Genomic DNA, 15,226 nt, shown 5'->3' with positions numbered 1-15,226 from the left:
CAAACATTGCATTAAAAAGACTGTGCTAGACACTCAGCCTTGGAAACCACTGTCTTATATAATACAAAGCTGGTTCAGACATGATTCACCAATTTAGGACCCTGGCAGAGATGAGACTGTGTTTGTCTTTGAATAACACTGACAGACATAAACATGACTGATTCCCACCTGAAGATGCCAAATTCAGACATATCACAAACATCACATCACAAACAGAAAAAAAAGCCCTGTGACAATTCTGCTGGATATCGCCACGTGTTAGTTAAAGAAACAAACAGGTGCCACTTAAACACCACTTCTTGACAACCAGCAGCAAGTATCTGGGCTTCAATCCTGATCATGTTTTCCCTGACTAATTGACTCAATTTCCTTATTTCATTTTGTTGCAGTTTCAGATTTCATGCTACAATAACTAACATAGCTAAGACGCTTGTTGTTCCTTCATTTAATACAAAAATGAACACAGACATAAAACTAAGACTCACTTACCCTCTCAGTTTCTCAATCATGTTATTATTATTTAATGTGCAAATGCATCTAATATAATAAATAATAATTTAAAAAAATACAAAAATTAGCAGAAGTAAATGGGCAATTATGCTTATTACACATCTAAGGTGTTGCTGATATATACATGGCACTTCATAATGTCCAATCCCCGCTGCACACTTCAACATCAATGTCACTGATGAATACAAAAGCTCATCTAAATAGGCCAGAGCTGATGTTCTCCTCTGACTCCATCTTGTTGAAATGGAAAAAAAAAAAGAAAAAAAAGAAATTGCTTTCTGTCCGTCACAGTAAACGCCTTGTGATGGTGAGTCTGGCAGATGGGAAACAGAGATGCATCAAAAAATATAAATAAAAGGGAACAAAAAGAAGAAGGGAAGTGCTGGGCTGCGGCTGTGCACGTTATACAGACAGTTGACTGTTTCACAACCCTCCCACGGAGAGTGCGCTGAACGGCAGCTTCGCTTTGATCACCTCTCTGGATTAACTGACAGTGTGTATGCTGTGTGTTGTGGCCTACTTGTGTTTGTTGGTAGGGAGGTGTAGAAGAGTCTGTGCATTTGACTCCAGCATACGAAGAGGGAGTGAGTGTGCTAATTTATTTACTTTAACTGAGGTATTGTGTAGATAAGCACATCTTTAAGACAGAATTAGTGCTGAACACTGCTGCCGCATCTCAATACAAAACAGTCACAGAGAAGCATCCTACGAATGGTTTCTGATTCACAGATAAAGGACTCACCGTCGTCAGCTGAGGCTTCACTGCTGTATCCATCATAATCATTAGTCAGGGGGCTGTACTTCTGACGGCTTTCCCAGCTGAAACCACCGATGTGTTTGGGGGCGGAGGCTGACTTGGCGCCTCCTCGAAGGCCCTGGGAGCGGCTGACGGCTTCTTGATATTGACCCATCAGTTCATCCTCACTGTCCGATGATGAGCCCTGCAGGTCAGCGTCAGAGTAGGCTTTTTCTGAAAGAGGGGCAAAGAGTGACAGGTTCATTCAAATGGAGTAGAGTGACACTGATCTACTGACCCCCAAGCTGTAGGTTTAGACCAAAGTCGTTTATATGGTCAAAAGTTGTCTCCAAACAATAAGAAGAAAAAAATGTTCTCATGATAATCAATCTTCATATCAGTTGAGCTTGATAAACATAGTAAATGTCAAATCAGTTTTTCTTTCCAGTTTAACCCTTTCATGCATGAATTATGAGAACCTTAATCAAGATTTTTTTTCCTGAGTGTTTTTATTCCTCTTTAGACATGAAAAAAACCCCAATGTGATTGAATTTTTTTTTTTAAATCAACCTGTTTTTCATGGAGTTACAAAAATGTCCACTCAGCTACACCATGAATTTTATTCTTGAAGCAAAGAAACATGTATTTAAAACCCAATATCATAAAGTGATATGAAAACAGTGAAATGAAACCATGTTTAATGCAGCTAATCTGATGTTTTCTCACATTTTAACATATTCTAATACTAGTTATTACTCACTTCATGGAGATAATATGCAAAAAATAAATATTAACAATTGATTTTCACTCAAGAACCAACCAAGAACAGCAAAGTTACAATAATGGTATGAATTGCAGTTTATGAGATGATGCATAAGTGTCCACTGTGTTGGTTGATATGGAACTAAAACAACAAAACCCATGAATATACAAGAGTAAAGCTGTAGAGTAACTGTCCACTGTAGTGACCACTATGCATGAAAGGGTTAAAGGCTCATTTTTAATCTTGAGTGAAAACTGAAGAAACCAGATATTTATTTATAGTTTTAAACTGCTCTTCAATAATAGAACAAACAAACAAACAAACAAACAAACAAAAAAAGACAAAGACAATGTAAATCTGATTTTTGGTTTATCTCGTATCCTCCTGAGTCCTCTGTAGTAGACAAAAGTTTTACAGCTTTACTTAAAAAAAGAAAAAGTTGTTCACTGCAAAGGACCTTCCATTAATAATAAATAAATAAACAAATAAAATTGTTGCATCATATTGTTTCCAATCAAGGCAATTATTTAATATTATTGAATGTTAATTTAATATATGTTAACTGGGTCTCAGGAGGTTAAATTATACTCACCTAAAGCACATGCTGTTTCAGAATAATAAAAAACAAGTTCTTATTTGAGACAAATACAACATACAAGACAGTTATTTCTTCTTTTAACCTCCTGTTCGTAGTCAGAACATGACATCGAACAGAAAAAAATGTAAGCCCTAGAGGTAGAACATTCAGAACAATTCTAAACATAAAATGTTTGTTCAACATCAAAATATATATGAGTAAGACACATGAGTTAAGACTGAAACTGAAAATGTAGAAAAGTCCTGAATACAAAAGAAAAATGAAATACATGACAGATATGAATATCACAATGTAAAAATATATGTCAAAAATGATAACTATGGTCTTATCACCCAGCTGTACTTCCACCTATTCTTAAATCTAGTCTTAAAATAGTCTTAACACAAAAAATATAAAATAATTTGAAAAAGCTATTTATTTTAATTGTTTTACTGTAAATAAATATCAAAAGAAAATATTTTGAAAGATCTTGAAAGATCAGTTGTTCCTCATTGGATATTTATCTTGCAGGATCTTGGAATCTGTTTCTATTTTTTTGTTTCTAGATATTGCCCCCCCAGTGATCCAACACAGTATGTTTGGTCCTTGTCAACAGATAAGTGAGAACATTGATTCATATGAGCTGAATTAAGTTTTGCTTGATGGTACAGACTCCTAAAGATTAAATAAAGAGTCTTCTAACCAACCATGTTTCCATGGTGCTTCATCCATGATCAGATACATTATGCAACACAGTGCCCTGCTTTGTAACAGCAAAGATTATCAGTAAATATTTCATCCTAAATTTTTCATATAGCCATTAAATAGAAATGAATTACTGAATAAATGCTTGTTAAAGATAAATCTACAGTAATCCGGTGCAAATATACTAACTAACTAGGAATTTGAGGTTATTGTTACATGTAGTGGTCTAGCTTTACACTGAGGTAATTAGTTGATCAGATGTAGGTACATGTTTCTTACAGCAGGGGGCAGCAGAGCTTTAAGACAGTGAAGCTGTGCTGTTGTAGTCATACTGGAGGAAAAAACTCTCCATACTGTTTAGAACTGCTTGGACCATTAATATTCAGTATATCAGTGATGGAGTAAGTTGTACATGTGCAAGTAACGAGTGTCTTCAGTCTTAACCTTTAGGTCTAAAGTAATGCTAAATTTGTGTGGTGAAAATCAAGTTGTCCCTGCTAAAAGACAAATAAGATAAGTAAAACCATGGATGGGGTCAATAAAATGATGAGGAATGTCATATAAACATCTGATGATCATCCTTTACAAACCTCTTGAATGAACAACAGTGACTACACAATCAAATGAAAACATAGACCCCTTTGTGTAAACAGCTCTGAAGTGAAAATAGAAATGATTGTTTCAGTGTTTATTCACAGAAACAACTACATCAAAACTAAAATTGGACTAAGACATTCACAGACACTGTCCCTATTTTTACTCAGGGACTACTCTACTATACAATAAACACTTTGCCTTCTTATACTTTAGATTCATTTAACACATTATACTTAGTATGTAGCCTATTTCTATTGAAGAACACTTACAATACATTACTGTTATTTGTAGTGGAGTATATTCATAGTGTCATACTAGTACTTGTACTGAAGTAAACAAAAGTGCTGTAAATACTTTTTCCATCACTGCTAACATTACTGTTACATCCAGCCATGAAAACATATTCCATACTGATAATACTGGTATTATCCATCCATTAATATATTACTAATAGACCTGCTGTATTCTGCTTAATTTCTCCTCTGTCTCTTATTTCAGCTGGAAATTTCTTCACGACAAACTCATATTGCATTACAAATCACACAAACATGCTTCAAAAGTCAAATGTGACTTCCCCATGTCTTTCTGAGCAGAATGACTTGCCGAGTTATCTACCACAAGAATAGCAGCTGAATCTGTAATAAATGTAGAGATGTAACAATATGAAAATTTCATATCACGGTTATTGTGACCAAAACTATCACGGTTATCGCCGTTATCATTATTATCGCAGTATTGTTGAAATGTGCTCAAAATGTTCAAAAAGTTCTTATACACACACTGAAATAATTTAACCAAGTTGTATTTTTGAAAATAAATAAATAAATAAAATAAAATAACATGCACAATGTACTATCTGTTGGCAGAAACATTAAAATATTAACATGTAAACATTAAACATACAAATGTGCATTAAAGATGGCACCTTATGGCCATAAGAGATAACTGCACTAGGGGTGGGAATTGATAGGATTTTATCAATATCAATGCCATTGTTGATTGTGCTCACCAGTCCAATTCCTTATCAACTCTCCTTTCAATTCCTGAGTGTTTTTTTGAGTGGGAAAAAAAGTAGTTGGACAGGTCATAGTGGAGCTTGTTTGACAATTGTCCATATCAAATCATTCTGAATGTCGCAATGAGACAGAGAGAGAGATGCATGGGACGGAGGTGTGCTCGGGCCCGGTCCGTGCGGGAGCCCACTACCCCTGGCTCTCTGGAGTGCTGTCCATGCAGGTGCCTTCAGCCATGTTTTCACAGGCCAAACATTGCAAACTGCACATGCACACCTGGAGTGCCGCTGTTTCTCCAGGAAATGAGCAGTACCACCGTGAGTTTTCAAAGTGTGTTAATCGAACACGGTTTCAATGATAATTAGAATTTAAACAGTAATACTAACGGTCATAAATTTGACCGCAGTTTATTGTTATACTGGTAATCGTTACATCCCTAGTCTCAAGTCCCAAAAGTTGACTTAAGTCTGACCTAAGTGAAGTCATGTGAGGTCCCCCACCTCTAAAATATACAATATTGAGTCTTTTAATATCTGTCAGTGTCATATTAAAAGGGAGACTGCCTGAAATCTGGACTTAAAAATAAACAATAAACAAACTTAATAAGTCTCCTCAGTCACTGTAAAGGTGATATAAACAGGAAAACACCCAGATGCCAAAAACAACCACTGCCACCTGCACCTCACCACGTTATTCCACTTCTCTTTTGTTTTTAACAGGGTGTTTACCCGGTGGCTTCTCAGGGTAAAGCCAACTCCCTGTGCAGACTCCCTGGGGCCACCAACCTTTAAACTTCTGAAGCCCTGTGGACAGATGACAAGTAAACAGGCCTACATCTGTCACCAACAGTAAACCCCTTGTGTGTTGAAAAAGGCCAGAGCCAGTGGAAAACACCTCCATGCTGAGGTCAGGCCTCATGCTGCCGTCAGTGGTGTGGCTCCATAATTTTCACAAGTGGCCGGACAAAGTGACAAGCTTTCTGTGAGCCGGTACTAATAGGTGACCTCTCAAGAATCCTGTTGATAAAGTTCCAGTGGGCGCTAATATGAAGTACTGTGTCGGTACGGCAGGTTATAAAGAGAGTCAAGTAAAGTGAGTAGATTGAGTCTCACCTTGCAGCTCTGTGTTTTTCCTGAAGTCATCAAGGCACTGAAGGCTCCCTGGGTTCTCTAGTGCCAACTTGTTGTTGAGGTACCAGAAGAGGAGGGTCATGAGGATGATGAAGAGGCCGATCGCTGTCAGAAACCCCAGAACCTCAGGAGAGACTGAGACACACAGGATCACATTGAAGGTGTTGTCATTATTTAGCACTTTCAACATTAACCCATAAGGACCCAGTGGGACTTTTGTGGCAGTTCCCCAATGAATTTTTCTCACAATTTAACCTTTCCTAAGTGATTTATCACCATTTATTATACTACTATCCTCTGAATCTTGCATTTTTTCCAGTGAAAATAATCTGTTTTGTTAAGTTTAATTGATTGATCATGTGGATGTTCATAAAAGTTCAGAGTAAACTCAAAGATTATTGTATCAAAACAGAAAAAAATGAAAAAAAACTGAAAAAAAGATGACTTTTTCAATGAAATATATCATTAACTGAACATAAACCCAGTGTGTCCATCTACCGTCACTGATCTAACTCCATGGGTTTTACTGGTGAATCAGTGTTGTAGAAGATGATGGTGTTTCCATGGTAACTACAGAGCCTCTGAACATCCAAATGGGTCATATTTGATGACCATGAAAAAATCTGTATTTTACACCAGTTATTGACATGGATTGATAGGATTAGTGCATCAACAGTTTAGATCAGTAGATGCTTTTGGTCGACGGTGGATGTTTGGGTCTTTATGGGTTGAGAAAAGATCAAGACTATTTTGTTAACTGAAATAATTACAACAGGAAACATACATCAACTGGTTTTGTCCAAGCAAAAAGGTAAGAGTTTTCCATTTTTAGTACAATCGTCGTGATGTTTCAACTGCAGCAAGTTATTAAGAGAATGAAAGCATAATGATTGGACTGTATTTCAGTGCAAAAAAGTCACTGGTCTAATGAGTCCAGATTGTTCAGGGTGAGAAGAGGGGCAGAAGAAGGGTTTACCCATCATGCCTAGTGCCTACAGTACAAACCTATGGGGGCAGTGTTATGACTGGACATCGGTGTACTTTTTCCTCCCTGATGACACAGGAATATTCCAACATGACAAAACCAGGATTTGTCAGGATCAAGTTGTGAAAGAGTGGTTCGGGAAGCATGAGACCAGACTTAAACCCATTTGGAATCAGTGTGAAATGCTAAGGAAGGCTTTATGGAGTTGTCTTAATTTCCTATCATCAATACAAGATCTTACATATTGAGAATTATAAAGAATAAGAAGAAATCTTAATACATTTTGTGACTTTATGATGAAATTGCATAAGCACTTTGTGGCATAAATGACGCCACTACAAATTTGTCCTGTAATCAAAGCTAAATGCAGTTGAGCCATATTTCATGCAACTTTTTTTATGACTGGGCTTAATGTTTCATTAGTTTCCCCTAGCAGTGTGAGCAACAATTTTTTTAGTGGTTATTACTGTCAAAATTAAAAATTAAATTAAATTAAATTAAAAATTAAATATGTTCTTTTTATTTCAACATGATATAATAAATAAAACCTAGACTCATTATTTTTCTGACAAACCTCTGTTTAAAACACATGTGGAAGACGGAGGCAAGCCAGAAAACAACTGAATGACAGTGAGCGCATGAAGACAGAGGTTGTGCCTCTACAGCGATAATATAGTTGCCATAGCAACAGGTTCAGGTGCAGCATCACACCAGACTCCAGACACACCAGCGAGTCAGATCTCATTAAACACGACACTGACTCCTTTTGGTTTGAAAAACATCATTAGGCATGCAGGCGGGATTCGTTAAGCCATGATGAACCTCTTTGATTGATACAGTATGAAGGATGTTTTAACAAATTAAAGACGACCCATATGACCTTCTACCTCATGTATGACCTTCAAACACAACCTCAGAGGTGTCATTTGATCATTGGATGTAGTCGGAGGAGACTTGTGTGTCTGATGCCATTTAAAACGATGGCAGTGAAGGCGGTATAGCATTTAAAAAAAAAAAAAAAAAAAAAAAAAAACAGCCGTCACGAAATAGATGTTGTACAAAGACCTGACGTTGCACTGTGCTGTCTACTGAAATTATTCTTCACTTAGTAGGAAGGATTAATTTTTACAGTCTAATAAAGCAGTCGTCCTCTATACTTAGGGAGGGAATGGCATCAATGGCATTAAGGCACAACCATTTCCTGAGTAATTGCAGTTAAAAGCCTCTTATTAAACCTTAAAGAAATGTCTTTGTGAATAAGTGGAAAATGAAATAATTTCACTGGAACAGCATGAGCCGCTTTGTATTTAAATGACTGTATTTCATTGTGGATGCAGTCAGAGTGGACAAAGTGAGTCATCCACTGGTGTGTGTTATGGATTAAAAACTGAAATCTCTGCTTTTTTTTTGTTTCTTAGTATTCATGGTATAAGGTGAGGTTTATATATTACAAACCAGACTGCATATACAAGGAATAAGAGGGACTTGGATAGAAAAAAATGTCTCCTGATTAAAAAAAACACCACATTCACTTTGCTTATACAGTTGCAGAAAAAATGATTAGACCATCAAAAGTCATCAAAAACAATGGTTTTGCAATCTAGTACTAACTCCTGTGTGTATCATGTGACTAAAACAGACAGAATAGAAAACATGGAATGCCTAAAAGCACTGTTTTTGTCGGTACAATGCCATAGCTATTGATGTAAGAACTAAAGTGATTTAGGTTATCAAGGAAACATGAAAAATGTCTAGATATCAGCTCTGAAATTAAACTCTTATGAGCTATGTTTTGTTGTTATCATTATATTTGTCCAAATAAATGTACCTTTAGTTGTACCAGGCATTAAAATGAACAAGAAACTGGTGGTCTAATAATTTTTTCCATGACTGTATTATACTTTCTTTACAATGTAAGGATCGTGAGTGTGGAGACAGAGGGTAAAAGCAACAATAGATGTTTAGGGGCTACATTTAATACTCATTCACAGTGATAAAATAAGCTCTATGTGTAAAGTCAGTTTTGTTGGGTTAGATGTTCGTTATTGAGCTCATCTGTGATGGAAGGTCACACTGAAAAGTCATCTCATTTTACGGTCCATTGATACATGTGATTTCTTATAATTATCACATCACTTTTTGTCTTGTCTATCTTCTGGCCTTGGTCTGTACTTTCTGATTGTCTTTCTAATTACACAATGGTTGAATCCCAATTCATCCCTTGGCCCCCCCCCTTACCTCTATCCCTCTGTTTTGCGCGTACACGAGAAGGGGTAGTGTCCCGATTCTCAATTAGACAGAGGGGAAGGGCTAAGGCGGTGGACTGTATAGACCTCGAAACGGAGATTTTTCAGGACCACACTATGAATGGAGGGGTTTGAGAAATTTCCCATAATTCTGTTCGAATCAGCAGCAAGATGGAGGTAAACACAGTAAAAAGTGCAGCAGTGTGATGAAAGAAACACGCAAATGTACGTGTTTTCTTCGTAAACAACTTAATCATTTGATTGACCGTTTAATGCTGTTTCAGTGTGTTATAGATCGCATTTCTGCAGTTTATAGTTGATAGCTGCAAAAAGACGACCAAAGCCCATGCAACAGAGATGGTTACAGCTACTGACAGCATGGTGAATACTTTTGGAAACATAGTTGTCGCATCTGTTAATAGCGGCATCGAGGACTGCCGATGACATAACAGGTCGTGAAGGGTTGTCCCATTTCATAGGGGAATGTTTCAACCCCTAGCCCTTGCAGCTCCGTTTCAAGGTGTAGTGCCAAGTTCAAGGGCTAAGAGGGAGGGGTAAGGGGTGAATTGGGATTGGGCCTATGTCTTTGGAAGGACTAGATAAATCTAATCTGCAACAAAAACACACAAATGCACAAAAAAACAAAGACCAGCCAGTTTTAAAAAGCAGACGACTTAAGATCACTTCACAAAGTGTTACTTATTATTCACACCAAGAAAATCAACAAAAGGATGTTACATAATCTGCTCTGAGACATTATTTCAACCTCGTGTTTGAAAATGCAAGTTTTGTGCTCAGTGAAACTTGTCTGTGTGGTACTCAGTCTGTTAAAGGGCTCGAAGCCGCCAATGTTTGGTCATGTGGTGAGGTGGGAGCAGCAGTTGTCCTCAGGGAATGCCTGTCTGATCACACTGTACTGGCCTCTCACTGGTGACTGAATTATTCACAGCACAGATGGAACGGAATCCTGTTCTGTATAATTCCCTAAAAGGCTCCAACGGGGAGAAAAATATCCAACACCAGAAAAGTACACACAGTTTCACTTTTCACTCTGCAAACAAACTCTGTGTTCAGACTACATTCATCTCCTTTACTTCCTTCAAAGATACTGATAATACAAATGATAAAACTATTTAAATGATGCATGTAAAGAGACAAGCTTGTTTTTAATATCCACACTGACAATCTGTTGAAAAAGCTGTCGCCAAGTCTGTTTTTTTAATTGTTTTGCTTTGGAGTTCTCATTTTTGTCTGTATTCGACTACAGCGATGTGATTTACATCACATCCTGACTTTCCGGGTGTAGCATGGTCAGGACCCCCAGTATACTGCTGACTTGTTGCACCCCTGCTCCTCAGGGTGTACCCTTAGGTCTTCAAGCCAGAGCATCATGAAGATGCCAAAGACTCGTTTTAAAACCTGGAGAGACCTGTCCTTTCAGGCTGTAGCCCCCAGACTCTGGAACAACCTGCCCCTGTCCCTCCATGTGGTTGACTCTGTGGAGTTTTTTAAAAAGCAGCTGAAGTCGTTTTTATTTAGGAAAGCTTTTGGTCGGTGGATTTATGCTTTTTATTAATTTTATGAAGTTATTCTTATGTTGTTTTATTGCACCCATTTTATGTACAGCACTTTGTGATTTTTATATGTGAAAAGCAGTTTATAAATAAACTTTACTTACTTACTACATGCATGAAGCTTCATTCGTACTTTATAAACTAGACTCTATGTATCATGCTGCACGTCCCTTTTTGTAACTAATGCTGGTTCATGCACTCACCACTGTATTTCATATGAATCTATGGAACAGTTGTCTCTAAATGAAAGGAGAATATGTATATGTTGCATTTTATTGCAAAGGTAAACTACCTACTTACATCTCAAGCCTCTCATTCTAGTAACTAAAGCACTAGATCAACTGCTTGAATTCTTCTGAATTTTCCCAGGGTGAACTGGAACCTCAGTTAAAATGTTTTTTATGCACCATGGGCATGTGATAAATTCCAAAACAGAAATCTACTTGAAATATTCTTATCTTTAAATACCTTTAACCCTTAAAGACAAAACATCCACTGGCGACCAAAACCATCAACTGATGTAACTGTTTAATACCTGTTGATCAACTAATTCTATCAATACATGTAAATAATTGATGTAAAATGCAGTTTGTCATCTTTTCATGGTCATCAGATATGACCCATTTGGATGTTCAGAGGCTCCCTAGTTACCGTGGAAATACCGTCGTCTTCTATAACATTCATTCACCAGTGAAACCCATTAAGTTGGATCAGTGACAGTGGATGGAGACACTGGGTTTATGTTCAGTTAATGATATATTTTACTGAAAAAGTCACTTTTTCTTCAGTTTTCTATGTTTTGATATAATAACCTTTGAATTTGCACAATCAGTGAATCAAAAATAAGAAAATACATGAATTACAATGAAAAAACTCAAATTGAAGAGGATAACATTGCAATAAATGGTGATAAATCACTTAAGAAAGGTTAAATACAGAGAAAAATTCAGTTGGAAAGTGCCACTAAAGTACCACTGGGTCTTTATGGGTTAAAGACTTTCAAGTGTTACAAACAACCATGTTTCTTCATACAAACCTCTGCAGAGGGGTGTAAGTTATGGACATCACTTAAGATGGTCTATCGTCTTACCATCGTTTTATGTTACATTTATATATTTAGTGTGTTTTATATGTTTAGTTTTTTATGTGAAACTATTTGTTGCTGCCATTTTGACCAGGACTTCCTTTTGCATCTCAATGGGACCCTCATGGATAAATAAAGGACAAATAAAATAAAAAGATCCGATTGCTGGTATTCTCCTCCTTGGGACATACAGTCACACAAAATTATTAGACCACCCTTGTTTTCTTCAATTTCTTGTTCATTTTAATGCCTGGTACAACTAAAGGTACATTTGTTTTCACAAATAAAATGATAACAACAAAACTAGCTGATAAGAGTTTAATTTCAGAGCTGATATCTATCCATTTTCCATGTTTTCTTGATAATAACCAAAATCACTTCAGTTCTTACATCAATATCTATGGCATTGTACTGACAAAAACAGTGCTTTTAGACATTCCATGTTTTCTTTTCTCTCAGTTTTAGTCACATGGTACACACAGGAATCAGTGCTTGATTGCGTAAACATTTTTTGACGACTTTTGATGATCTAATCATTTTTTCTTCGACTATATGCACAGTTCAGTTTCTTATTACCATTAACAGTCCAGTAGTAGTCCACTGCTGAAAAAACACTTAGGTAATGTGAAAGGGACTAAATGATGACTCACAATGCTCAACAATAACACACAGAGAGTAGAACCACTCAAGTAGAACCAAGAACAGTAAAGATGTGATGCTTTTGTTAACTTCTTTAGTGAAAAGGACATAAGATAAGAACCAAACCGAAGAAAAATATGATAAATAAGAAAGTTTTGCCTGCTTTACTGACAATTTAGTTTCTAAATCTAATATTTTTTGGATGAACATTTTCAGCAAGAACAGAATCTGACTGGATATGTTACTGCTATTACAGTGGAAAACAGGGTGTTTTGCAGGTGATGAAGAGCAATATGATGGGAAATTAACAGGCATCTGGAGGGTTTGGCAGCTAACTCATAAAGGATGAGAGTGATACAGATGTTACCACACTGTATGAGAAAGTAGACGTTAACTAATCTAATAAGATCAAAAATATCTGTCACTCTTACATAACTGGATATAAGATACATGAAACTGATACCTGTGTTAAAGTCAAAAAATAAAAAATGAAAATAAATTGCACAATGAGAACAATTTAAGAATGAAATTATTTTAAATTACAAAAATGTGATATTTTTCTTGTTTCCTGTAAAAATTCTCATGTCCAGATAATACACTTGAGGAGGAAACTACATATCCCATCATGCCTTGGAGACACAGAGACGGCCCAGGAGGGGAAAAAGGGATGTTGCTGGGGAAAAGGACGTCCTGGCTGCTCAGCTGACCCTGTTGCCTTGGCGACCGGACTCAGGTACAGTCTGTGAATTGATGGGTAGCCTAAGGATGTTAAGCTGATGCCAGGTCTCGACAACTATCAGTCACGTTTAATTGAAAGGTTAATGAATAAAACAAAGGAAGATGTATGACAGGAGGTGATTTCATTTTGTCCCTTAACAAAGATAAATATGTTTGTATTTGTCTGCTGTTGTAAAGCTGTCTTTATTAGGTACTGTCCGTGTGGAAACAGTTGCTGTGTTGAATTTTAAAAAGCACAAACCACCTCAAAATCACAGACACCCACACACTCCACAGACAGTCCATAAGCACTCTCAGCAGCACTCCCATACACACTCCCACACATGTGAAGACAATGGCCTGAAGCACAGCACTGTACCTACAAACCTGAACACACACACACACACACACACACACACACACTGGAATTAATCAGCAACAATGACATCACATTCATGAACACACACACAAACAAGTTAAACCCAATTATTAGATGCTGTGATAAGTGTTCTCTGAGTCCACTTTTTGGTTGTTGTTTTTTTTTAAAGAGCATCATTTCTATCCAGAGTATGAATAATGTCATAACAAGAGGAGGAACAGAGTGACGCAACTGACCATGAGGAGTATTATTATTCTAATGTGTCTGATTTTTAAGAGCTTATTTTTATCAAACATAGCAGTACTGCCTCCACTATGACCTTTAGTATGTACACTATGTACATAGAAGTAGAGTGAATGTTTTTCTCATCATTTACTGTGAAGTGTTGAAGTGTTGCTGGTTTCCATAGTTATGTTCTGCTTCATTCTTTTGTCTTATTTTCTCTTATTTTGTTTTTGGTTCGGTTTGTTTCTTTGTTTCTTTATTTGTTAACACTCTAGCAGCAAAGCTACCGGTTGAATTCATACCAAGTTGGGTTTAAAGATTGCCAGTGACCCAGAAAAGATCTCTTTACATTTTGGGAAAAGCAAGTCAAATATCAATTTTTTTATGAATTAAAAAAAAAAAAAATCCCATTTACTTATAATGGGCAAAAATTCAAATGTGTGTAGCAGCAAAACTATTGGTTGAATTCATACCAAATTGGGCTTATAGATGACCAGTGACCCAGAACAGATGTGGTTAAATTTTAGGAAAAGTAGGTCAAAGATCAAATTTTTAATGATTTTTTTAGTCTTTTTTTTCTCACATTTACTTATCATGGGTGAAGTTTCAAATGTCTATAAAAACATCAATTTTGTTTCAATTTACTTCAAACTTGGCACATATATAGAGGCAATTGATATGCTGACATCACCACACACATAGACCTGATGACATCAGCTGGATCGATGCCAAAATAAGCTACAATACGTGCGAGGGGTGGGATTTCTCTCTTGTTCGGTTTCAGTTTCAGCATTAAAATATTCCTGACACATTAAGTTCTAAGAACACACATACTTCTTTATGAGCAGCGAACCATATAATGTGAAAAAGTAGTTTTATATTGTCTGCCATTTTTGGAAATTCAATGTCAAAATTATGAGGTTGCACTAAAAATGTTGAAAAATGAATTAATATAAATGTTATTATTAAATTTACAATAAAGTAAGATAGTAAATATTGCACTTTTAGTATTGATTAATTTTTTTTAAAAATGGTTAGATTAGTCTAACACTAAAATGTGCACAAAAAATCCTAAACATTACAAAAGTCATACCAAACGAAGAAAATAAGAATTTAAATCTTTTTGGCAACAGCGTAACAATCTAATAAATATAGTACACGACCAAACATATTTGTTAGTTTGACTTGAGAGAATATTTTTGGCTCATAAATTCAAAATGTTCACACATCACATAAAACACCACACGACAACAACAGCGAAGGGAACACAAACGCGACAACAGAACAAGGACACATTTTACAACATGACAGTTAAATGGTGACAAATGCTGATGGGAAGGTGGAGC

General features: G+C 36.4%; 1 protein-coding gene across 3 annotated transcripts in view; it reads right to left on the bottom strand.

Annotated features, from left to right (window-relative positions):
* syt14a (synaptotagmin XIVa) overlaps positions 1 to 15,226 on the bottom strand; it is a 45,779-nt gene that overhangs the window by 16,400 nt on the left and 14,153 nt on the right. For all 3 annotated transcript variants that reach the window (XM_030126691.1, XM_030126692.1, XM_030126693.1), the window contains exons 3-4: positions 6,014 to 6,166; positions 1,253 to 1,480 (exon numbers count right to left, since the gene is read on the bottom strand). In XM_030126691.1, the coding sequence (XP_029982551.1) occupies positions 1,253 to 1,480; positions 6,014 to 6,166 (381 nt within the window). The remainder of the gene's footprint in view (positions 1 to 1,252; positions 1,481 to 6,013; positions 6,167 to 15,226) is intronic.

This window comes from Sphaeramia orbicularis, chromosome 22 (assembly GCF_902148855.1).
Source record: "Sphaeramia orbicularis chromosome 22, fSphaOr1.1, whole genome shotgun sequence".
Taxonomy (NCBI): Eukaryota; Metazoa; Chordata; class Actinopteri; order Kurtiformes; family Apogonidae; genus Sphaeramia; species Sphaeramia orbicularis.
The sequence above is the reverse complement of the archived record's forward strand: the minus strand, read 5'-3'. Positions and strand labels throughout refer to the sequence as shown.